Source organism: Cyprinodon variegatus, unplaced genomic scaffold (genome assembly GCF_000732505.1).
Source record: "Cyprinodon variegatus isolate N-32 unplaced genomic scaffold, C_variegatus-1.0 Scaffold121, whole genome shotgun sequence".
Classification (NCBI taxonomy): Eukaryota; Metazoa; Chordata; class Actinopteri; order Cyprinodontiformes; family Cyprinodontidae; genus Cyprinodon; species Cyprinodon variegatus.
In genome coordinates this window covers 1,274,942-1,295,316 of record NW_015150574.1, presented here as the reverse complement: position 1 = coordinate 1,295,316, position 20,375 = coordinate 1,274,942, and the positions used below count along the sequence as shown (strand labels likewise).

Sequence of the window (20,375 nt, the reverse complement as noted above, 5' to 3'; positions counted from 1 at the left end):
ATATATATATATATATATATATATATATATATATATATATATATATATTTACAATATATAATATTTATATCTATATATATATCTATACATATATATATATAGATATATATATCAGAATATCTATCAGCAAATGAATACAGTGTATAGAAAAAAAGGCATAATTATGAAGGGTGTCAATAACAATGTAGCACTATAGTATAATTATGATAGAAATAAAACAGCACTAAATTGCAAGTATAGAAACTCTTTTATAAATCTTTAATGAGTCTTAACCCAGTGTTAGGGTTTACTGGATATGGTGAGTAAATTAGGGAATTTGTTAGGACTTAAAAAAGAATGAAACAATTAATCGGGTTAATCGTGATTAATCGATAATTGAAATAATTGTCAACTAATTTAGTAATACCTTCATTGTTAACTGGAGTATAGAGACTCTAAAACATGCCTTTAGCTGACAGAGCGACCCAATTAGAGCAGTAACTATACCACAATTGTAAAAGAATATATAAACATTTTGCATTTAAGATTTAAAAAAAACTTTTTGCGTGAACATGCACTATCCAGAATTCCTCAAGTGGAAAAGTTTTAGTTTCACTTGGTTTCATTTAGTAAAAACCTTGGCTATCCGATTATTAATAGATTCATAAAAAAAATACTTGAAATAATAGTCGATCTACAAAATAATCTTTAATTGCAGCCCTAATAATAAATAAATAAAATTTTACATGGCCCTGGTGGATGTAAATTCCATATTAATTTGACTCAGTCAAGAATAGTTTTTTTAAAATATGGCAATGTGACCGAAGAAAAAATTATAAGCCTAATTTTGTTCAGAGTTATTAAAACCTTTTTGAAATATTGTTTTTCATTTATCCAAGAATTTTGTTAATGATATAAACATGAATGATGAAACGTAGTGTAAAGTGGAATAAGCTTTAAAAAAGAAAATCGATTTTTATTTAAAATTTAATAACAAAAGACTTGTCACAAACTTAATCCCATCTCTGTGGACAAGAGCTTCCGGAAATGTCTTGCAGTGATCAGCTTTATAGTGGATGGCGAGTGGGAAATCTAACGGTTTGCATTTTGGGTTGTGGATGAAAACAGCATTTCTGTATAGACTTAAATGAAGTCATAAAAGAATCACGTCGTTTCCACCTGCATGAGCTGCCCTCTACCCCACATAAAACTTAGTGAAAATAGCAGGGCCATAACCAATACTACAATACCCTGTAGCAGCAGGTTATTACAGACTCAGGAAAATGAGCCAGGTCCAACTTCTCACTACTTATATTTCATTTGACCTATGCTTGTGATGAGCTTAGACAGTCTCGCTGGCTGAAGTCTCTTAGTCATGTCAGAAACTACCTGCAGTCTGAGTGTTCCTGGACACCACTGGCATGTATGCGCCCTACTCTTTCTTTTGGAGTATGTCTACAGGAATGATAGGAAGAAAAGCTCTATGAATAAAGGATTTGATTTCAAAGTTGTATTGGGGTGATTGGGTGGACTATGTGGCGATAGGATGGCAGTTGTGTGACTGTATCATGGGTCAGGTCCAGCTGTACAGGTGTAGCCTGCAGTGGGAATCTCTTCATCTCCTGTACTGTAACCAGCAGCTCAGGATTATGGAAGGAATCATTCAGACACTGCCTTGGTTTAACGTTGGTCTTCATGTACGCCAAATTGTTACGTGTGTGCATCAGCACACACACTTCCGAGCTTTAGTTATAATTGTAAAAAACATCTTCTTGCATCTTCCCACTGGTATGGAGGAGTGCAAGTCTTGGAAATAAAAAGACTTTCTTAAAATCACTCTAATTTTTAGCCTTCTCCGCCGATTTATTTTAACCAGGTTCAAAATGGGACCCTCAAAAAACAAAATTATTACTTAAGAAACTTGCTTTAAAATCACGACAATACTTTAAACTTAAATGTGTCTGTTGAAGGTAAACAGCTAACTGAGGACGTATTCGTTTATGGTGGTGGTCCCACTGTTTTATTAATTTTACTCGTGTTTTTTTATCTTTATTTGCCTTTATTCCTCTTTTTATGTTTCTTCTATTTTATAATCTAATTTATGAAAAACACTTTGAATTGTCCAGGTACTGAACTGTGCTATACAAATAAACTTGCTTTGCCTTGACTTGCCTTGCCTAACACGTAACAGCCGTACAAATATCAGGACTAACTGTCCTGTATGTTACTGTCTGTTCTCATAAACAGTTTAATTTCAATCTAACATATATGCAAAAGGTCTTTATGAAAGCGATATACATACAATCATTACAACTTCACACTAAGCAAATATTTTGTTATCTTGCACCATTCACCAAGCATTTTGTGTTTTACAAACAGAAATGTTCACGTAATATCCGATCATGTTAAATCCTGTAGTAAAAAGAGTCAAAGCACATTGGCCCACAATGTTAACAGTCAGCATAATAATCCCCCCTGCCCTTTCATTATTTTTAAATGCACACACAATTGAGTATCTTAACTAGAAATATCTAATTAGACATTAATACAGATCAGCTCTCTAATTAACCAAGCCTCCCACACAATCACAGATAAAAGGCTGTGATTCTGCCTGATGTGCGTTGACAATTGCCTGCACATTTTGTTTGAGTCGTTTCTATGGTTAAAAAAGGTCTAGAGTTTATAATGTTACTGCTGTACCTTTTTTTACAACAGTCTTTCTTTCTTGATGTCATTTGTTTAAAAGTGGTGCAAAATAATATACGTACACTTTGGTGTGTGGGGAACAATTTTACACTAAAAACAAAGTTATGTTTACAGAATCCAAAACCTGTATAACAGGAACTTCATTGTGTTTCTTTAAAGATGGGAATTTACACCTTATTGGATTTAAATGCTTTACAGAGTTTTATAAATCCAAACGTGATAGTGTCAGACACCATTTTTGTTGATGGTATTAACAGAAGATATTTAAGTATAGTCCGTTTTAACCCCATGTTCACCTCAAGGCCTATCTTTAATTAGTTTTAAATGAAATATGTTATACATACAAACCTGTGTGTTCAATTTAAATAAAAAATTACGTCTAATTTTTTCAGACCATTATATTACTACCAATATATTATATTTATGTACATATCAAGACATGGGCTGTAAAATACTTCTAAATACTTGAACATCTCACGTGTTCAGCCATGTCCAAAATTCCCTCTAACGACCCCCCTTTCAAAGACATAGACAGGTATCAGGTATTGCAGGCTAACAAAGAACCCAAACGACTTCCATTCAAAAGAGGCGGACCTGTTCAATGTGCATGTTTTCTTAGCCAAAACAAGGCTTTGTTTTTGGCTCACTGTATAAAGCCTCGAACTTAATGCTATTTCTGACATCTCGAATTGAAAACACTTCCTGGGTGGGAAGAGAAACGTCTTCAAACTTGGAGACAAAATCCAGTGGTTTGTTTTTTAACTTTTTTAGAACTTATAAAGGTCCTCTATTGTATCTCAAAAGAGGTAAGCAGTAGGTCTACAAAGTTATCTGTCACTCAAATCAAATCTGAGTTCAGGTGAATCAAAACCTCACACTTATTGTTGTACCACTGCAATTATTATTGACCTATCTTTATCTTGAGGCAGGGAGCATCATGTTTCTAAAAGGGGCTGTATCCATCAGGGATTACAGCTTTGTCTGGAACTGGGGTAGATTAAGTGGTAGATATCACAATACCATTCACATGAATAGCAGGGCTGAAGCTTAAAAAAAGAAATCCCTAAAATATCATTCTGCTTTTCCCAGATTGACTTTATCACACTGTGCATCCCAATGCCATATTTTCCTTGGAATGCCATGCACCTTGGGTCCGATTTTGACAAGAGTATTTTAATTTCTTTTAGTGATTGACAGAGGTCTGTGTAGAAACCCTGCTAGCCTTAGCAGATTCGCTTACGGATGAAAACTAGCTTTGTAGCTATAATCCGGCATATTTACATTTGTTTTTATACTGATGTTCATTAATGTGCATTGTCCCTATTCAAATAAATAAAATACAAATAAGGCTTTCAGCCCTAAATTCTTTAGCAATTCGCTCTACAACAGCTTGTCTAAGGGATAAAAAATACAGATTATCCTTTCACTTTCCACCTACAAGATATTCATTCCAGATGCAAGAAGTTTTTCACATGCTAAGTTATCCACAAATAGTAAACTACTTTCCTTTAATAAAGCTAGACCATTTTAAATGTCACTGAAATAGTTATATTTGCTTAATTTTCTTGCTTCTAACACATCAGATTAAACACATGATGTTCACTTATGTGTTTAATCTGCCATATGAAAAGATAATAATCAGTCATTTACTTCCCTTATCAGTGTTATAATATTCTTACCTGATTGGTTTTTGAACCTGTTTAAAGTCTTTCTGCTGTTTTTTAAATACCTCTTTAGATCGCTTAAAGGATAGACATGGCTAATGTTTAACTGAGTGATGCCAATTGAACAGGAGTGTTGTTCTAATCGCTTCATGTAAAAGAAAGTCATCATTCTTACAGTTTTAAAGCAATTAGATTAGATAATATATGTGGAAATAGAAGAGTAGAAAAAGGAAATGAGAAGCATCTATCTACAGTAGAGTCCATTCAAAAATATTTCCTTCATAGGCCCTTGGCTAGTCCTTGGCTTGTCCCCTACAGTTCAGTTCAAATATTTGAACTAAAATCTTCTTTCTGTCATGTTTTGTGGACATGAAGATCTAAAGAGAAGTGTCATCTCTTGTAATTCAGAGAAAGGGTGGAGTCCGAGTAAAGAAAATATGCAAGAGGGGGTCATTCCAGTGGCTGGAAGTTGGAGAGGATTTCGCTGGGAGTTGGATGGAAGTGGGCTGACATTCGGCTGGCGTCTTACTGGGAAGGGCCATTTTGAATGGCTGCTACTGTAAATGTATAACATTAATTTGGTAGTTATGAACAGCTTTGAGAGGATAGTCATGACCCAGATCAAGAACTCCAACAACATAAGTTTAGACCCACATCAATATCAGTATCCAATTTTTGGTCAACACAGCCCCCATCCTACAGGAGAGCAGACACTCCTACATCAGTTTTTTTCTTCCTTGATTTCTCCTCAGTCTTCAACTCAATCCTCCCTCAGACATGGGGCAGAAGCACTCCTCTCTTGGGCTGAGTCCCACACGGGGGAACTGGTTCCTGGGCTTCCTGACCAAGGATGGTCAGGATTTACAACACTGTCTCCTCCCTCATCACCCACACTGGCTTGCCCCAGGGGTGCATGCTGTGCCCCATCCTGTTTATTTTGATGACATATGATTGTAGGATACCACAGCATATGTCCCATTTACACTAGCCCTCTGAAACCGATCCGTGCCGAGTTCGGACCGAGCTTGGATCAGTGAACCGTGCCAATCTTGGCTCTTACAACCATTTACATATCACGCTAGCACTGTTCCTCCCCTCCTATTGGCAGTTCACGATACTACAGCTCTCAAGGCAGGAATTACGCAATCAAAAATGGCAGCGCCCATTACATTAAGGAACTTCTGTGCCTGGATCCTCCGCTCAAATTTAAAGCCACAACTGAACCGTGTTGAGCCCTACTGTTGAACTAGTGCTAGATTTAGCGTGGTTTGTTGTGTCTGGCATGGTCCATTTCAGTTGCGTTCCATTTATACTCAACAGTTATCCCAGTTACTGTGCTCAGACCATCCTCTGCATGGGTAGTGTAATGTAGAGTGAAGTTTGCAGATGACAAAGCAGTAGTGGGACGCATCACAAGCAATGATGAATCCAAATACAGAGAAGAGGTTAAACAGCTGATGCAGAGACAATAACCTCTGCATCAATGCGAAGAAGACGAAGGATATGTTGGTGGATTTCAAAAGGGACAAGAATCTTCTTACATCTGCTTCTCTGGAGAGGGTGGTTAAGGCTACACAGAGGCTTGTAGGGAGCAGCCTTCCCTCCACCTCAACATCTTCACTTTGAGATGCAAGGGAAGTGTCCTCCACATTATAAAGGCCCCCACCCATCCTGCACACAGATTGTTTCAGCTTCTTACCAGGGAATTCAGAGCAAGACCACCAGGCTCAGCAACAGCTTCTACCCTACAGCTCTTCTACTGCTGAACTGGAGCTGCCCTTAATTCAGCTTTATCTCTTTCACTTTCTTTTTCCTGAATTTAACTCCTTGAACTTGGACCCGAGTCCAAACATTGTGAATTTGCACAAACATGCAAATGTGTACTAGAATAACAATGTAAAAAAAATCCTGTAACTTAGATAACAAAGTTTAGCACAAATTATCTTGTTTAGTGTTTCAAATTATCCCAGACCAACCAATTTTTTATTTGAACATAACATGCAAGTTTGCTAATTTTAAGGAAAAGTCCAGCCATATTCAGCTTCAAACTTCTGAAAGTTTGTCACAATGCGCTATTATCCAAATCAAATCAAAAACATTCTTCTTGGAAATATTCACTTCATATAATGTGTTTTTTCTCAGGCCAGAAGTTCAATGGCAAATCCTCCCTCTTCAAGTTGGCAATACAACAACGAACCCGTCCGTGGAGGATCATAAATCGGAAAAGTGAAATAACAGGGTTTTTTTTTTTTTTCATTTTTACGCGATGTATTACAACATCCAACTACCATGCACGTGGGCATTTTCAGTTTAAGTATAGCTCTTGCGAATTTCAGTGGTGAAGTGCTCTCAAAATCTTAAATAATTGTTGTTGATGGCAGATGTGTCTTGTAGTTCCCATTGATTTGTTTGTAAAGCGGGGAGAATGGCGCTAGGCTTACCACACCGTGTTACTATATTTGGGCAAAAATGGATGGTCCCAACTCAGTGATCGAGTTTTTTTTACTGATTAATGCTAAATTCATTAAATTACTGCAAACATATTCATTTTAGTTATATATAATGATCCATTGATTATTCCTTGCTGACCGGACTTTTCCTTTAATCAGAAAATAAATCTTGAAGATTCCAGGTTATATGGTGAGTTTCATTGGTTACCAGACAATGGTAAATCTAAACAACAAAAACCTGGCTAAGCAGCAGTACCTTTTTGAGATAATATCCACAATGCCTCGTATTTATAAAAGCTTTTTTAATAATATGGATAAGTAAATTCTGTCTTTATGGTTTTTTCAAATGTACTTTGTTTTTGTTTGTTTTTTTTGTTTTTTTTTACCTGGCCTTGATATTTGCTATGAACGGTATGGCTGGAAAATAGAAAAAAGTCAAACCTAAAAAAAAACATTTGAAGTAATACACATCACTACTTAAAATCCTAAAAATATATCATTATAATCCATTTTTATATAAACTTTTAGACAGCTTGGAGATTTTTAGTTTTTGTTTTGTTTTTCCCATATCTTTAGTTCAAGCGTTCAGCATACAAAGGAGAGTGAATCTTAATGCCCATGAAGATGGATGTGGCTGCCTTGAATAACTCAGCACAAACACAGATATGCTACAGTGTTAAATGTGTAAAAAAAAATATGTAAAATAAAGCACACTGAAAAGCAGAGCTGATAGACAAAGCTGAAGTATATGAACAATTAGGCACTCAGGAAACATTTAGAGTATAATTAAAAATACTGAATTATTGTAAATTATGATTTCAGAAATGGCTTACAAATGTCTTCCTTAACAATCATATAGCCTCTGATCTGTTTAATTTTCAGTTAAAAGTTGAAGAATTTCAGAAAAACATTAGTGTCCTAATTAAAACCATATTCTCAACAAAATATAATTGTTGCAACATCAAAATTGTATTTTTAGTGCTACTGAATGGAATGCATATACTGTATAAATGTTGATAAATGCTTGTATTAGTTTCAAAAACAGGCTCCCTATTACAGCTGACTTTCAGGGTACTGTTCGACTTTAGAACGAAATCTCTGTGCATTTCCTGCATATCATTATCTGTGTGTATTTATTATTGGTCAGTGTTTATTTGAAATAGTCCATCCCCATTAAATACCTGTGTTTTGTTTTGTTTAAATACAGACTGCTATGACTCTCGTGCTATCTACTGTAAGTAGATTAATCAAAGAGTGCATTGAGGCATTTTCTGCACCCACAAATGCTTTTTAAGCGACGGGCAAAGCAGCAGCTGGATGACAGGGGGGTGTTAAAAAAAAATGGCTCAGTTCTACCTCTCAGCTGTGGAGGAGGCCTTTCTCTGACAAATCACTGCCAACGAACTGCTTCCCGGTGCCATTTCCTGTTTGATCTCCCACGCAACGAGGTTGCTGGGTTTCACAGCGAGGAAGTTGATGCCTGACTGGAACCACACCCTACAGAGAGAAAGAAAAGAAAAAGACACAAAGTGGGGGAGGAAACAAAGAGTAAGGTTAATCCAAAGTTCACATAAGCACATTAAAAAACAAAGGAGAGGCGTTATTACTATGACAGTGGGATTGGTTAAAAATTCTATCTGCTTTGCTTGGAGTTTCCCTGCCCTGATTTTCACTTTGATTTTCTTTGATCTCTGATACGTGCCAGACCTTCTTGGTATAAAATGTCTTTTAAAATTGATTCTCACAACACGGATATGCCTCCCACGATGTTCTTTGGTGGGAAAAGGTGTGACAGAAAGAAGACAATGGAGTGACAGCAGATGCTTTTATGAAAGTATTTTTTTTTTTTTTTCAGAATAATGCCTGCTAACAAAATGAAACAGGGTATGCTGTATTAGACAGTAGTTTATTCCTTAATATTAGAGTTAACAATATATATAGTTCGCTGTTTTCGGTTAGTATTAGTATAGCGTAGTTCCTCCTAATATAATCAGGGCTTTTTAAAAAGGTTTCATCAATCTGCTTTTACTTTTTTTGTATTATTATTTTCCTGTCTTCATCTGTAATTATTCCCTCATTCCACTAGCCTTTTTGACAACCTTATTTCTTTTTGTCAGTCACTACATAATTTCCTTCTCTTTCTTCTTTCCATTCATCCTTATTTCATCTTTTCCTTTAAAACCCACCAAAGTAACCTGGATGATTTTTATCCTCAAACCGCTACTACTCAACTCTCTTTTCCCTTTTCCTATTCCAGTTGTCCTTTTTACATGATTCCCCTGTTAATACTACTACTTTATTTTCCTTACTAAGGCTCCCCTTTCATCATTTCCTCTTCTTTTTCTTCACATTCACCTCTCTAAGGTTCTTTTTATCCCTCAGTGTTTTTCTTCTTTATCTATATGCCTCCCTTAATCACGGCATTTGCCCCTCCTCCATCCTCTGTCTCAGTATCTTGTTCGTATCTCAATTTACTGATTCACCTCTATTTGGTTATTCTTTCTAAATTGTTCCATTTTGATTTATCTTAGTCATTACCTTACCAAGAGCCTAAGTTTATTAACATGTTTCCAACCAAATACAAAGAAACACACTCCATACTTTTCGCATAAGCTCAAATACAAAACAATTGCAGTTACAATGCAAGTTGTTTTTACCTCAAATGTTTCTATCCCCTCTCTGGCCGCTTTCTTTTCTTAGAAGCTTGAACAGCTAATTTTTTATTATCCAAACCAAAATTTAAAGAACATTTTTGCCAGTTATTTTATGCTCACTACAGTGGAGACAGTTCTTTTTAAAATATATATTGTGTAAAATGATAAATTTGCGTAAAATCTGACTCCTCTGATCCCAACATTCAGAAAATGCATTTGTAAAAGTTCCTAAGTAATAAATGTAGTTTAGTTTTTACAGAAATAATAACCCTATATTTCAGTCTGTAAAATAATGGTAGTTGTAATAAAAAAAAATTAAAGAGACCCAAATGACACAATTGGGATGGACAACACAATACATCAGCATTAATCGGTTGATGGGTTAATTTGTCAATCCGTACATCTTTCCTCCAGGTGCACATTTTCTGCTGCGGTCCTTCTTCCAAATGAGATCTGAATCTTAAACAGGGTTTTACATGAATTACATATGTCATTGTTTTTCCACAGAAGATGCGTAAATCCCCTGAATTTCCAAAGGCGATTTAAATTTACTAAAGTATTTTTTTTGTGTCATAATTTGGTTGTAAAATATATGCAAAAAAGAAGTGATAGTGTCTTTTTCTTCCTGGTGGTGCAGTATGAAACAGCAAATGCTCCTTTTAAGAACCTTTCTATAATTAAACAGCTGAATGTTGGAGAATTTCCACAAACTTCTTTGGGATTGTACTGAGATGTATATCTCTATCTCTTGAATTCTCTTTCATTTTGCCTTCTCACCCTTTAATATTCTTTATCCTGCTATCTTTTTTGTACCTTTGTCTATTTTCCCTAGGTACAAAGCATTACGAATGATATAATTACAGGAAGAAAATAGGAGGAAGAAAAAAAAATCTTTTTCATAGCAGACCTGCTGCATGATGACATGAACTACTAGATGGCAAGGTAGTCTTTTATTTCTAAAATATTTATTTTAAATTGCATATCTAAATTATACATTTGCTTAAATTCATATGTACATAATATTTAGTTTTATTTAACATTAGTATTATAATATATAGTATTTGTGTATGTAATTTCCAGTTTGCTGGTAAAGATCCAGGTCATAGTCATTCAAAAAGTAAAAAAAAAATCCACTGCACTTTGTTTTCCAAGTTTGAGGACGTTTCGCTTCCCATCCAGGTATTGAAAAAGTTTCCTAGATGGGAAATTAAACGCCTTCAAACTTGAACTTTTATGGAATAATTTATAATTTATGAACAACTTAAAAAAGAATAAAACAAAATGTAAAAAATAAGGCGATTTAAATTTATTAAAATATCTTTTTGTGTCATAATTTGGTTGTAAAAATAACCTCGTATACACGTTTGAATAATGTCAACAATTTAACATGATCATCTTGATTTTGCATATCAAATGTATGTATATGTGTAGCTAAACACAAAATCAGATTTCTTATCAGTTTTTGTGTTTGTATATGAATTAATAATTTGTATGTTTGCTCCAGTTCTTTGCAACGTGTCTTTTATATTAAATGTCCATGTATTTATTTAGTTTATGTTCATATTTTAGACATTGCAATATAACATTTGCTACTGTTTCATCCTTCCTAGGTATAATTCCCTATACTCTGCTTTTGCAATCAAGAAATGGTTCTTAATTATGTCCTGTATGTCCAAATGATTCTAATTAGTATTTTCTTCTTTCTACCTTCTTTATTTTATAATTTTTTCTGCGTTTTTTTTTTTTTTTTCTTCTACATGGCAACTTTCTTTTCTTAGCATATCTCACCTTTTCTTCAATTCCTTCTTCAGGTTTTGATTGGTAATCATTTTGTAAAGTTTTTTCTCTAGTTGGCTGGAAGAAAACTCTTTAAGTTACAAAGTTCCAACTACTCAACAGCAGTAAGCTGCTGTTGTAACAATTGAATCTTCTGGTGGCGGAAATGTGCAGCCTTTTTGAATTAAGATAGTCTTCATTTCAGCAAAACTTTTTTATTTGTGAAGTACATCAGTATAGTGTTTATGTTTTTTTTTTTTTTTTTTACATGAATTGTCTAGCAACATAAGCATTCAATGAAGATTCACTGCAAGCTTTCACATTGAAATATTTTGCCTCCCAAATTGGTATTTGAAAATACTTATCCTGCTGAAATTTTTATTTATTTGTTTATGTATTCATTTATTTTTATTTTACTTAATTGAGCATGGCCACCAGACATGACTTCAAGAATAGAGAGATGAATAAGATAGAGAAAAAGGAAAATGACTGGGGAGGGAGAAAAAAAATAAAATAAAACTACATAATACCTACTACAAGAAGGATAATGAAACAAAACAAAGAAAAAAATATAATGAGAGCATATATTAAAATAATAAATTAAGCTACAGAAATTCTGCACAATAACGGAAGGACATAAAAGCTTGTGCACAAGTCTACATGCATATCTGTCTCTATGAGTATGAGTTTAATATGGTGCAGTTAAAGCATCGTGATCCATGCATTGCTGTGCCTGATGTACCTACATTAAAGAGGAAGAAAAGGAGGATCATCTTTAGGTCAGTGAGTGAACATTAGGTCCACAGAGACACTGTAGTGCCCCATCAACATGGAGCAGGCAAATCACATAAGTGTGCACAAATAAGTGTACTTCATCTCTCATATATGTCAATTCTACCTCACCCAAGCTGTCAATGTTGCACAATGTAATTAATATCTTATTAAAAAACACAATTTACAAGAATTATTTAGCATCCTTATGTTAAGAAATAGTCCTTAATTCAGATTGTGTTCTTGAGGAGAAGGACGGACAAAGAATTTCGTCTCAAGAAGAGGTATAATGACAGTTTACATTAAATTCAGCTAATTCTACAATGTCTAAACATGCAAATTTCATTGTCCATTAGAGAATCACATTTTGCATGGTCCAAATAATTGAATTTCCATTTTTATAATCTCACAAACAGCGTTTCTGAACACCTTAATACAGAAACATATCAGGCACTAGTAGTGCAACAGAAGAAAATTTGTTCATCATATGATGAATGACAGTGCACACTTTATGGAAAATATGAAGCAGGTATGAAAATGCCATTACAGTTGTCTTACAAAATTGTAGTTATGTGTAATGTACTGTAAAATAACTACAACATACATGCTCATCTAGATAACAGAGAAAAGCCTCAAGAGCAACAACATAGTCCTACAATCTTTGAGTCAGGTTTACATTGCACTGTATATGCCTAAGTGTGAATGTGCGTGTCTACATCTGTCAGCAGACCAGATGATGGACAAGACTGAGTCCCTAAGCTGCATCTATCAGATCTGTGTACAACAAGTGAGCCTGACAAGACTCTGTAAGTACTTCTTTCTTCATCATTTTTTTTGGAATACAGAAAGACGAGTTAACGTCTCCCTTCCCTCTCTTTCTCCCCCTCTTAATGTTCCTTGTTCATCCTACTCTGTATTTACGAACTTCTGTTGTATTTTCCCTGACAGAGATGATCCTCTTGAAAATAGTTTGAATGATCCCTGACACGTTCTGGTTGAAAGATTAAAAGTCCAGCAGTTCATATTTACAGGGATAAGTCATTTCATTCTTACTTGCTAAATCAATGCAGGGAGCAAAAAGGAAAACCTGACGTACCACAGAGAACATTAACAACAACATCGCCACCCTGTTTAAATGAGAAATGCAGGTAGCATGAGAATTGATTTTCCTTTCACTTTATTTCATGGCTGTGCCTTGTCTGTGGGTACCTTATTGTTAGTTTTACCAGTAAAAAAGTAGAAGTGGAAATAAATAAATACATATCCCCACTTTTGAATAGTAGATTTAGTGTTTTTCTTAGTGACTCATGTTGGTCTACTTGACCCAATGAAACAGCAGTTATGTAGTCTCTAAAATATGTCTTTATTTCTTTATTTTTATTTGCTCATTTGATATTTAGACAAAAAACGTCTTCAACAGCTGTGAGCATACATAAAATGATTTAACTTTAGGGTATACACCCTCCCCTATAATAGTCAACTAAATAACCAATTTTACTTCAACAGTTAAAACTGTGATGAAAACATAATGTTTGATACAGGTACAGGTAATCATTATCAAGTGTTCACTACAAACATTTGTTCTTATCCCCTTTGGAGGGGGAGACATATTGGCATAAAAAAAAATAAACAAATAAAACTGGCATGGAAAAAAGAAATGAAAGTTAACAGAATCAGGAAAACTCTAAAGCAGAATCACAGCCTGATACCAGATTGGGTAGCTACACTATACAGAGGAGTCTAAACATTCAGTAAATGCCTTTGCTGTAAAGATTTATCAATCATTTCAGAATTCTGGCTTACGAGTATCAGATCTTAAAAGGTCAGAAAGATTCGCTTTTTTACAGATGTACCAGTAACATTAGTTCTATTGATTTATATAAAACTACAATTTCAAAACACTTTCTACTAGGTTGCTTTATGCATGTCACCAATAGTTCTAGCTTTCTCTATTAGAACCTGAAACCTGTGGGCAAACCTTTCAGAATATATATCAGAAATTTATTTGGGATACAATTATCTGTTGAGAGACAACCCCAAGCACTGTTCTGGTACTGGGTTTAAAGTGTATAGACTTTAAAAGGCTAAAATCTGACAGATCCATTTCAGCAAGAATAACTCAAAGGGCTTAATAGAAAAACCAAGCCTTAAGTGATTTGGGTCAATCCTTAAGTTGATAAAAACATTTACAGGTAAAACTGAAGCTTGGTTAATTAATGTGCTTCACTTTCATTCTTTAAAATGCAACTTATGTCACTAAAAGCAGGGCCTGGAGGACAGCAGGACGTGTGGGGGGGCGGGGATGCTTCAGGCTTTGATTGGCAGCAGCACCCTGACACTAGGAGCAATACAAACATGGTGAGCAAAGTAATTACAGTGATGATCAATTTTTGACCAGAGACAGAGGAAAGATGTGATGTAAGAGGAAGGTTCTGTGGAGGAGCCCAGCAGTCCTAAGCTGTCCTGGTTTGAGCCAACGGCTCAGAGATTCTTTGTGGCTGCTCCCACCTCCCACATGCAGTGTTTTTCATCAAGACCGTCAATAAACTGGATCAAACACTCTTAAAGGTAAAGTGGAAGATGTTCTTTTTCCGGGTGGATTATCAAAATAAGTGGTCAATTATTCTGGTGATATGTTTACGTAAGGTGGTCCTACGTGCTCGTCCCCATTTTCACTTACCGGTGGTGAGTCTGACATAGTAGAAAAATTGCAAATCTTCTTTTGGAAAGTAAGCTTGTTTGAGCAATACAAACAGCAACTTTTAAACAGAGCATGCACAAAGTAAAATGTGCTTGAGCATGCTCTCAAAGGTGTTTAATAGGTGTTCCCTCTCAGGAGCAGGTACAGGGTTGTGCATGTGCATTTTCTTTTCCTAAAGTGGAGAGGGTGGCTCTTTTAAAAAATCAACGAAAAATCTTCCACTTTACCTCTAAATAACAAAAATGAACAACTTTAATGTTTTCTGGCCTATTTTGCACAGTGGATCCCCAGGTGATCGCGAAATTACCATGGACACTGTTTTCAGAGTGAGTGCACCTTAAAAGATCATAGAAATTGTGTCAATTTGTCAAAAGAATTGCAAAAAATTTTCAAAAGCTATAATGATTATGAAAGTTTGTGTTAAACAACATGTAAGATAAGCACCTGCTAAAAAGACTGCACAAATATTAATAAAAAAAAAAAAAAAAAATGAAGATCAGGCCCTAAGCGCAGTATTACACTATCTACACTATTCTGAAAAAAAAGATCTAAAAGTTCAATATTATGTCAAATATTTTAAAGTTTATGTTTTTATCGTAGATTAATATGCTATTCCATTACTATGCAGTAATCTGTCTCACATTATCTTCATAATGTGTACATCTTTAAAAAAAAACTTATTGAAAAATCTTTATTTTGCTGTCCAGTTTTAAATAGTTTCTGCCTCCCACTGCATCTCGGTCTGAATTTTAAAATATACTGGAGTCACCATTTAAATTTTTTAAAATGAATAACTAACTAATACACTCTTTTACCGTTTTTTTCTGTATTGGCTGATAATGTTGTTCCACTTCTTATATTTGTATTTGGTATAGCCTACTGCTTCCATATTGTAAGTATACTGTAGCACTATTACCTTTCAAAATGTGTGACTTTGGTAACTAAATTTACATAATTCCCTAGTAAAGTAGCAACCTTGTTTCACTTTCCAGTAACAAATAGCAAAACATTTTTTTCTGTTCTGCTTGCTCAGAGGTACATATATTTTGTAAAACTGAAAAGACTTGTTAAACTGAAAAGTATGTAGAAGCTCTTGGCCATTTTGCTGGTTCCTCAGCTGATGGTCGGGAAGAAAAAGGCCTAAGATAGAAGGTGAGATCTTGTGCTAATCTCAATGATTATTTAAATATCACTTGAACAAAAATGTTTCCTTCTTTGTACAGACTATCTGAGAAACATCCCTTCACAGAGAGAACCAGGTGGTGATCAAATAATGGACGAACACATGAAATCCCAATAAAAACAATAAAGGAACAAATACGGTCCAAGTAATACTGTATAAATAGACATTGCATGGGAGTTATACAGTACTAACACAATTGATAGCAATTCATACTTTAAAGTGACAGTTATGGCTACAGTACCTGAAATGGCAAGGAGACAAGTGTACAAATAAAATTCAGCACAACAGCTGGGTTTTCCTCAGCACAGCCAGCAGAAGCTACCTTCACTCACCAGGAATGGCATTTAAATGAGTCAACTGTCAAATCATTAAATCTTGTTTTCAGCTCGTCTTGCCTTTTGATAGACAGAAGGAAAGCAATCTGTTGCTGTGATCAGAGCAGTAAAAAGTCCTAAGGTTACTTTTTTATGTGACAAGTTGTCAACACATCAGAGGAGTTGGAAAATGTGTTTTTAGGTTGGTTTTAACAAATCTTTTGAGCACTTATGATGGTGAATCAAGCATAATTTAGCATTTCAGATTACTCTAACATCAAATCCATTAAAGGGGTCATGGAATGCAAAACCGAGTTTACATTGTCGTAGATGAATAGCAATAGTTCAGTGGGTGAAATGGATGTACAGAGAAGTTCAAGCCCCATCAACACCTCCTTTCTCTGCAAATCTCACAATTCTAAACTTCCACCATAAAGTGGTTGAATTCAAATGAAGCACCCAACTGACGACAAATCAGGGATGTTGCCTTATTTGGTTTCTGGCCTGTACTTTTGTCACACCCTGAAAATGACATATAGACGAGCCCACTGGTTCACTGGCCCAAGGGGGGTTGATGAAGTGCTGCGCCGCTGACTGGACTGGACCTCAGCAGAAAGCCATGAGCTGTTCGTCCTCAGCTGGAGGAGGGGGCTGGGGGCCAGTAACAGACATCCCAGTTCTCTCGGACGTTCCAGGAGTCTCCTTGATGTGGATAGTTGTTCACGGATGCCCGCGAGTCGGATAAATTGTCCAGGATTAACGTGAGTGAGAGCCTGCAGGCAATACAATATATATATTCACCCATATGTAGACATTACTACATTGCAGTAAAGGTCAATCTTAGTCTCATCTAACCAAGGTTTCCCTAATTCTGGTTCTCGAGTTCCGTTGTCCTGCACCTTTTGTGTCTCTGCTTCAAAACACCTGAGTCAAATAATTGGGTCTTTATTGCTTGGCTCAATCCGAATACTTCAAATTGGTTAAGATAATTCATGGCAGAAATGGCTTAGTGCCATAATCAGTAATATCTAAATACTGTTGGCGGTAAAGAAGGAGATAGGATGTGGCAGTTTGATGCCTCATGCAACAAGAGAGAGCGGGGTGTAGGGAGGAGGTTGCTTTTGAAACCTGTGTGTATCTGTACAAAGCGATGCTCTGTTCAATGAGTGTTCCAGGCGTGATTGTTGCTATTCGACTTTGCTCAGCAGCTTCGCTCGTTGGAAACCAACCAATCAGTGCACAGCTCATCTAAATATTCATGAGCATACCATAAAAGGAAGAAAACATGTCATTTCATTCTGCATTAGGGCTCATAGAACAGCAAATATGCCATTTTCAGCCAAGCCAATGTTACACACCCTCTTCAGAGACCTTAAGGACCAGCACCAAATACCCTATAGAATCATTCTATGACCCCTTTAATATAATTGTCATTGCACTTGAAAGATGAACCAATGACTTAAATCTTGAAATGTATTTTTGTTTAAAGGTTTTTTTATACTACTTTAAAATTTTTCTGACTTTAAGTTTGTGTTTATCCCTTGATTTCTCTTTTAAATTTCAGTATTTTCCGAACCCCCTTCCTTTGGCATAATAATATATATCACAAACAAAAAAACAGAACAAGCAAATTATTATATAAATCATTATCTTTTCCTACACATTTTTAAGAAAATTACAAAGGAAAAAACACCTTTAAAAGTTAACCATTAGACAACAAGCCAATTTAGGACCAAAATTCAATTCTTTACTTTCTTTCTAAGGCTCAAAATGTTACATGTCTAGATCTGTATTGTACAGCATTATTTTTTTCAGTGTAAAGAGGTTTAAAGAGAGTGAGGCTGTCTAACAACTAAGTGTAAAAATCGTCTCCATGTTTCTGTTTTATTCTGTTTAGCTGCTGAATATTTCTCTACAAGACCAAAGCATTAATGGTGCTAATGCTGTCATTAATTCTTTGTCCTTTACACTCTTGGAACAGTGCTCTCTGGCTTTCTAAAGTGACTTAGCTTCCTTGTTAACCTGTTCATGAAACAGCATCCTATCATCGGCTACATTTTTTTGAAGTATATCACAAAAGGGATCAAACTGTACTGGATTTGACTTTAATTTTGTCCGTTTGATTGTACTTATTAATAAAACTTTGTTTAACTTTTAACTTAATTGGCTTTTTAAATAATTGTACATGTAATGGACCTCTGTCTTGTGCCGTGAAATCTAATTTCTTGCTAAATGAAATCTAGGCGAAAATCCAACTGAAAAAATGTAATCATTTATCCTATCCAATCATAGGTTTATCCATGTTATACACAAGCAATCAGAATTGGAACGCACCTCCTAGAAGCCGAATCAGTATTCAGAATTTGAATTAAAAGGATTTTCAAATCCATAACTGAGCCTGCTGCCGAACCAAGCATCAGCACATTTGGTTTGCACCATGTCTGACAGATTCGGATAAACCAAAACCATCACCATCCCCTTCTCCACCATCATCACTGAGCTCCATCTGGCCCTTTCCTCACGATGCTTCCGCAACCTTGTACCTAACAGAGTTAACTCCACCTGGACTCATACTGTATTCCCTGAGGCATCCCCAGTCCAGAAGAAGACAACCATGTTGAACCTGGTGCTGTCAGAGGTTTCTCCCCAAGGAGATTTTTTTTTTTACCCTCCACTGTCATCGAAGATTCATACGAACCTGCATTTATCAAAGCTGGCAATTCGTCTGTCAAAACTCTGTGTGAGTTCAGGTGTCAGCTTAACACAATCTACTGGATCTCACCACTGAAACTAAAGCAGATTGTTTCGTCAAACCTGCAACAAACTCTCAACACATCCTCCAAAACTTTAACCAATTGATTAAAGCTAAACAATAACCAGAAAAATCTCACTAGTACATAAGACAAAATTGAAAATCTATAGTACCATTAATGATTGCAGATATCAACTCATACACTTACTACTAAAGCATACATTTTTATAAAGAAATCTTTTTTTTGTGATTCTTGCTAGGAGCATACAGTACAGTATTTAGTCATTCATATAAGTGCTAGTTAATCGCTGATATTACCAACCTGTTAAGTCTAGTGTTTTCCCAATAAATTTATCTTATTACGAAAGTTCTTCTGTCAGGATAAAACATAATACTCTACAGTGTGTACACAACAAAGACTTGGAAATGAAATGGGAGCATACAACAGTGGATAGTTCTTAATAGTCTCTGGTATTGTACACTGGATTGTCCTTGATCTAAAATCACTTATTATCTCGATTTGGCAGGAGCCAGTGATGTCTACTCATTTACCAACAACGTGTGTATGATGAAATGATGTGAGATGTTGCTAGGTGTGACCCTGAAGAGGGATAAAATGCTTGTACTGTATAACTGTTATTCTGGGCCGACTGCCTGACAAAGGGAGCCCCATGGTAAAGCACTACCATTGTATCCGTGTAACCAATCTGGTCTGAGGAAGATGAAATTCCATTAAACCTGGTGTCATACGTTATAGTCATTTAATACATATACACTATAAAGTGTTATTTAAAGTATGTGTTCAGTGTCAGTGTGATTTCTTCTCAGGAAAGAATCAGGGTGAAAAAGCTTCACGGTGTAAACACAGAGCTTTCCTTTACAGTCTGCACAGACAAATGTATTTCCTCACACATTGCTTACAAGTTTAGCTTTCACAGGTGGCTAGCAACCAATCAAATATACAGCAGCTGTGCCACATCTGGAAGACAGAAGCAACTTGCTGAGTGAAACAACTATGGTAAAAACAATGTATATGTCTCACACACTCAAGAGCTTCCTCTCTGCAATTCGACACAATAAAGCCTGGGATTAATAGTTTTTTTGTTACTTTTTTGTCTTGTGTGCAAGAAAGAATCCCTTTGCCACTCTAAGAAACTGACACCAAAGCTTTATCCCTAATCCCAGCTGTAATGAAAGGTTTTAAAGGAGGAGGGACCAGTGAATTTCACAAAATTCAATACAAAGTATCACAGGAAAAGATTATTATATGGAGATAATGAAGCTACAGTCTAAGACTTCAAGCAGTAAGTTAAGACTTAAGTACAAATTTGTTTTTTTAATGAGCAATTCTACAATAGTCTAAGAAAATGTAAGCAAAACACTACATTTATTATCAGTTACAGATTTTATATATATACATATATA

General features: G+C 35.4%; 1 protein-coding gene across 2 annotated transcripts in view; it reads right to left on the bottom strand.

Annotated features, from left to right (window-relative positions):
* LOC107085319 (transmembrane protein 132B-like) overlaps positions 1 to 20,375 on the bottom strand; it is a 333,447-nt gene that overhangs the window by 127,831 nt on the left and 185,241 nt on the right. For both annotated transcript variants that reach the window (XM_015375581.1, XM_015375583.1), the window contains exon 4: positions 8,156 to 8,296. In XM_015375581.1, the coding sequence (XP_015231067.1) occupies positions 8,156 to 8,296 (141 nt within the window). The remainder of the gene's footprint in view (positions 1 to 8,155; positions 8,297 to 20,375) is intronic.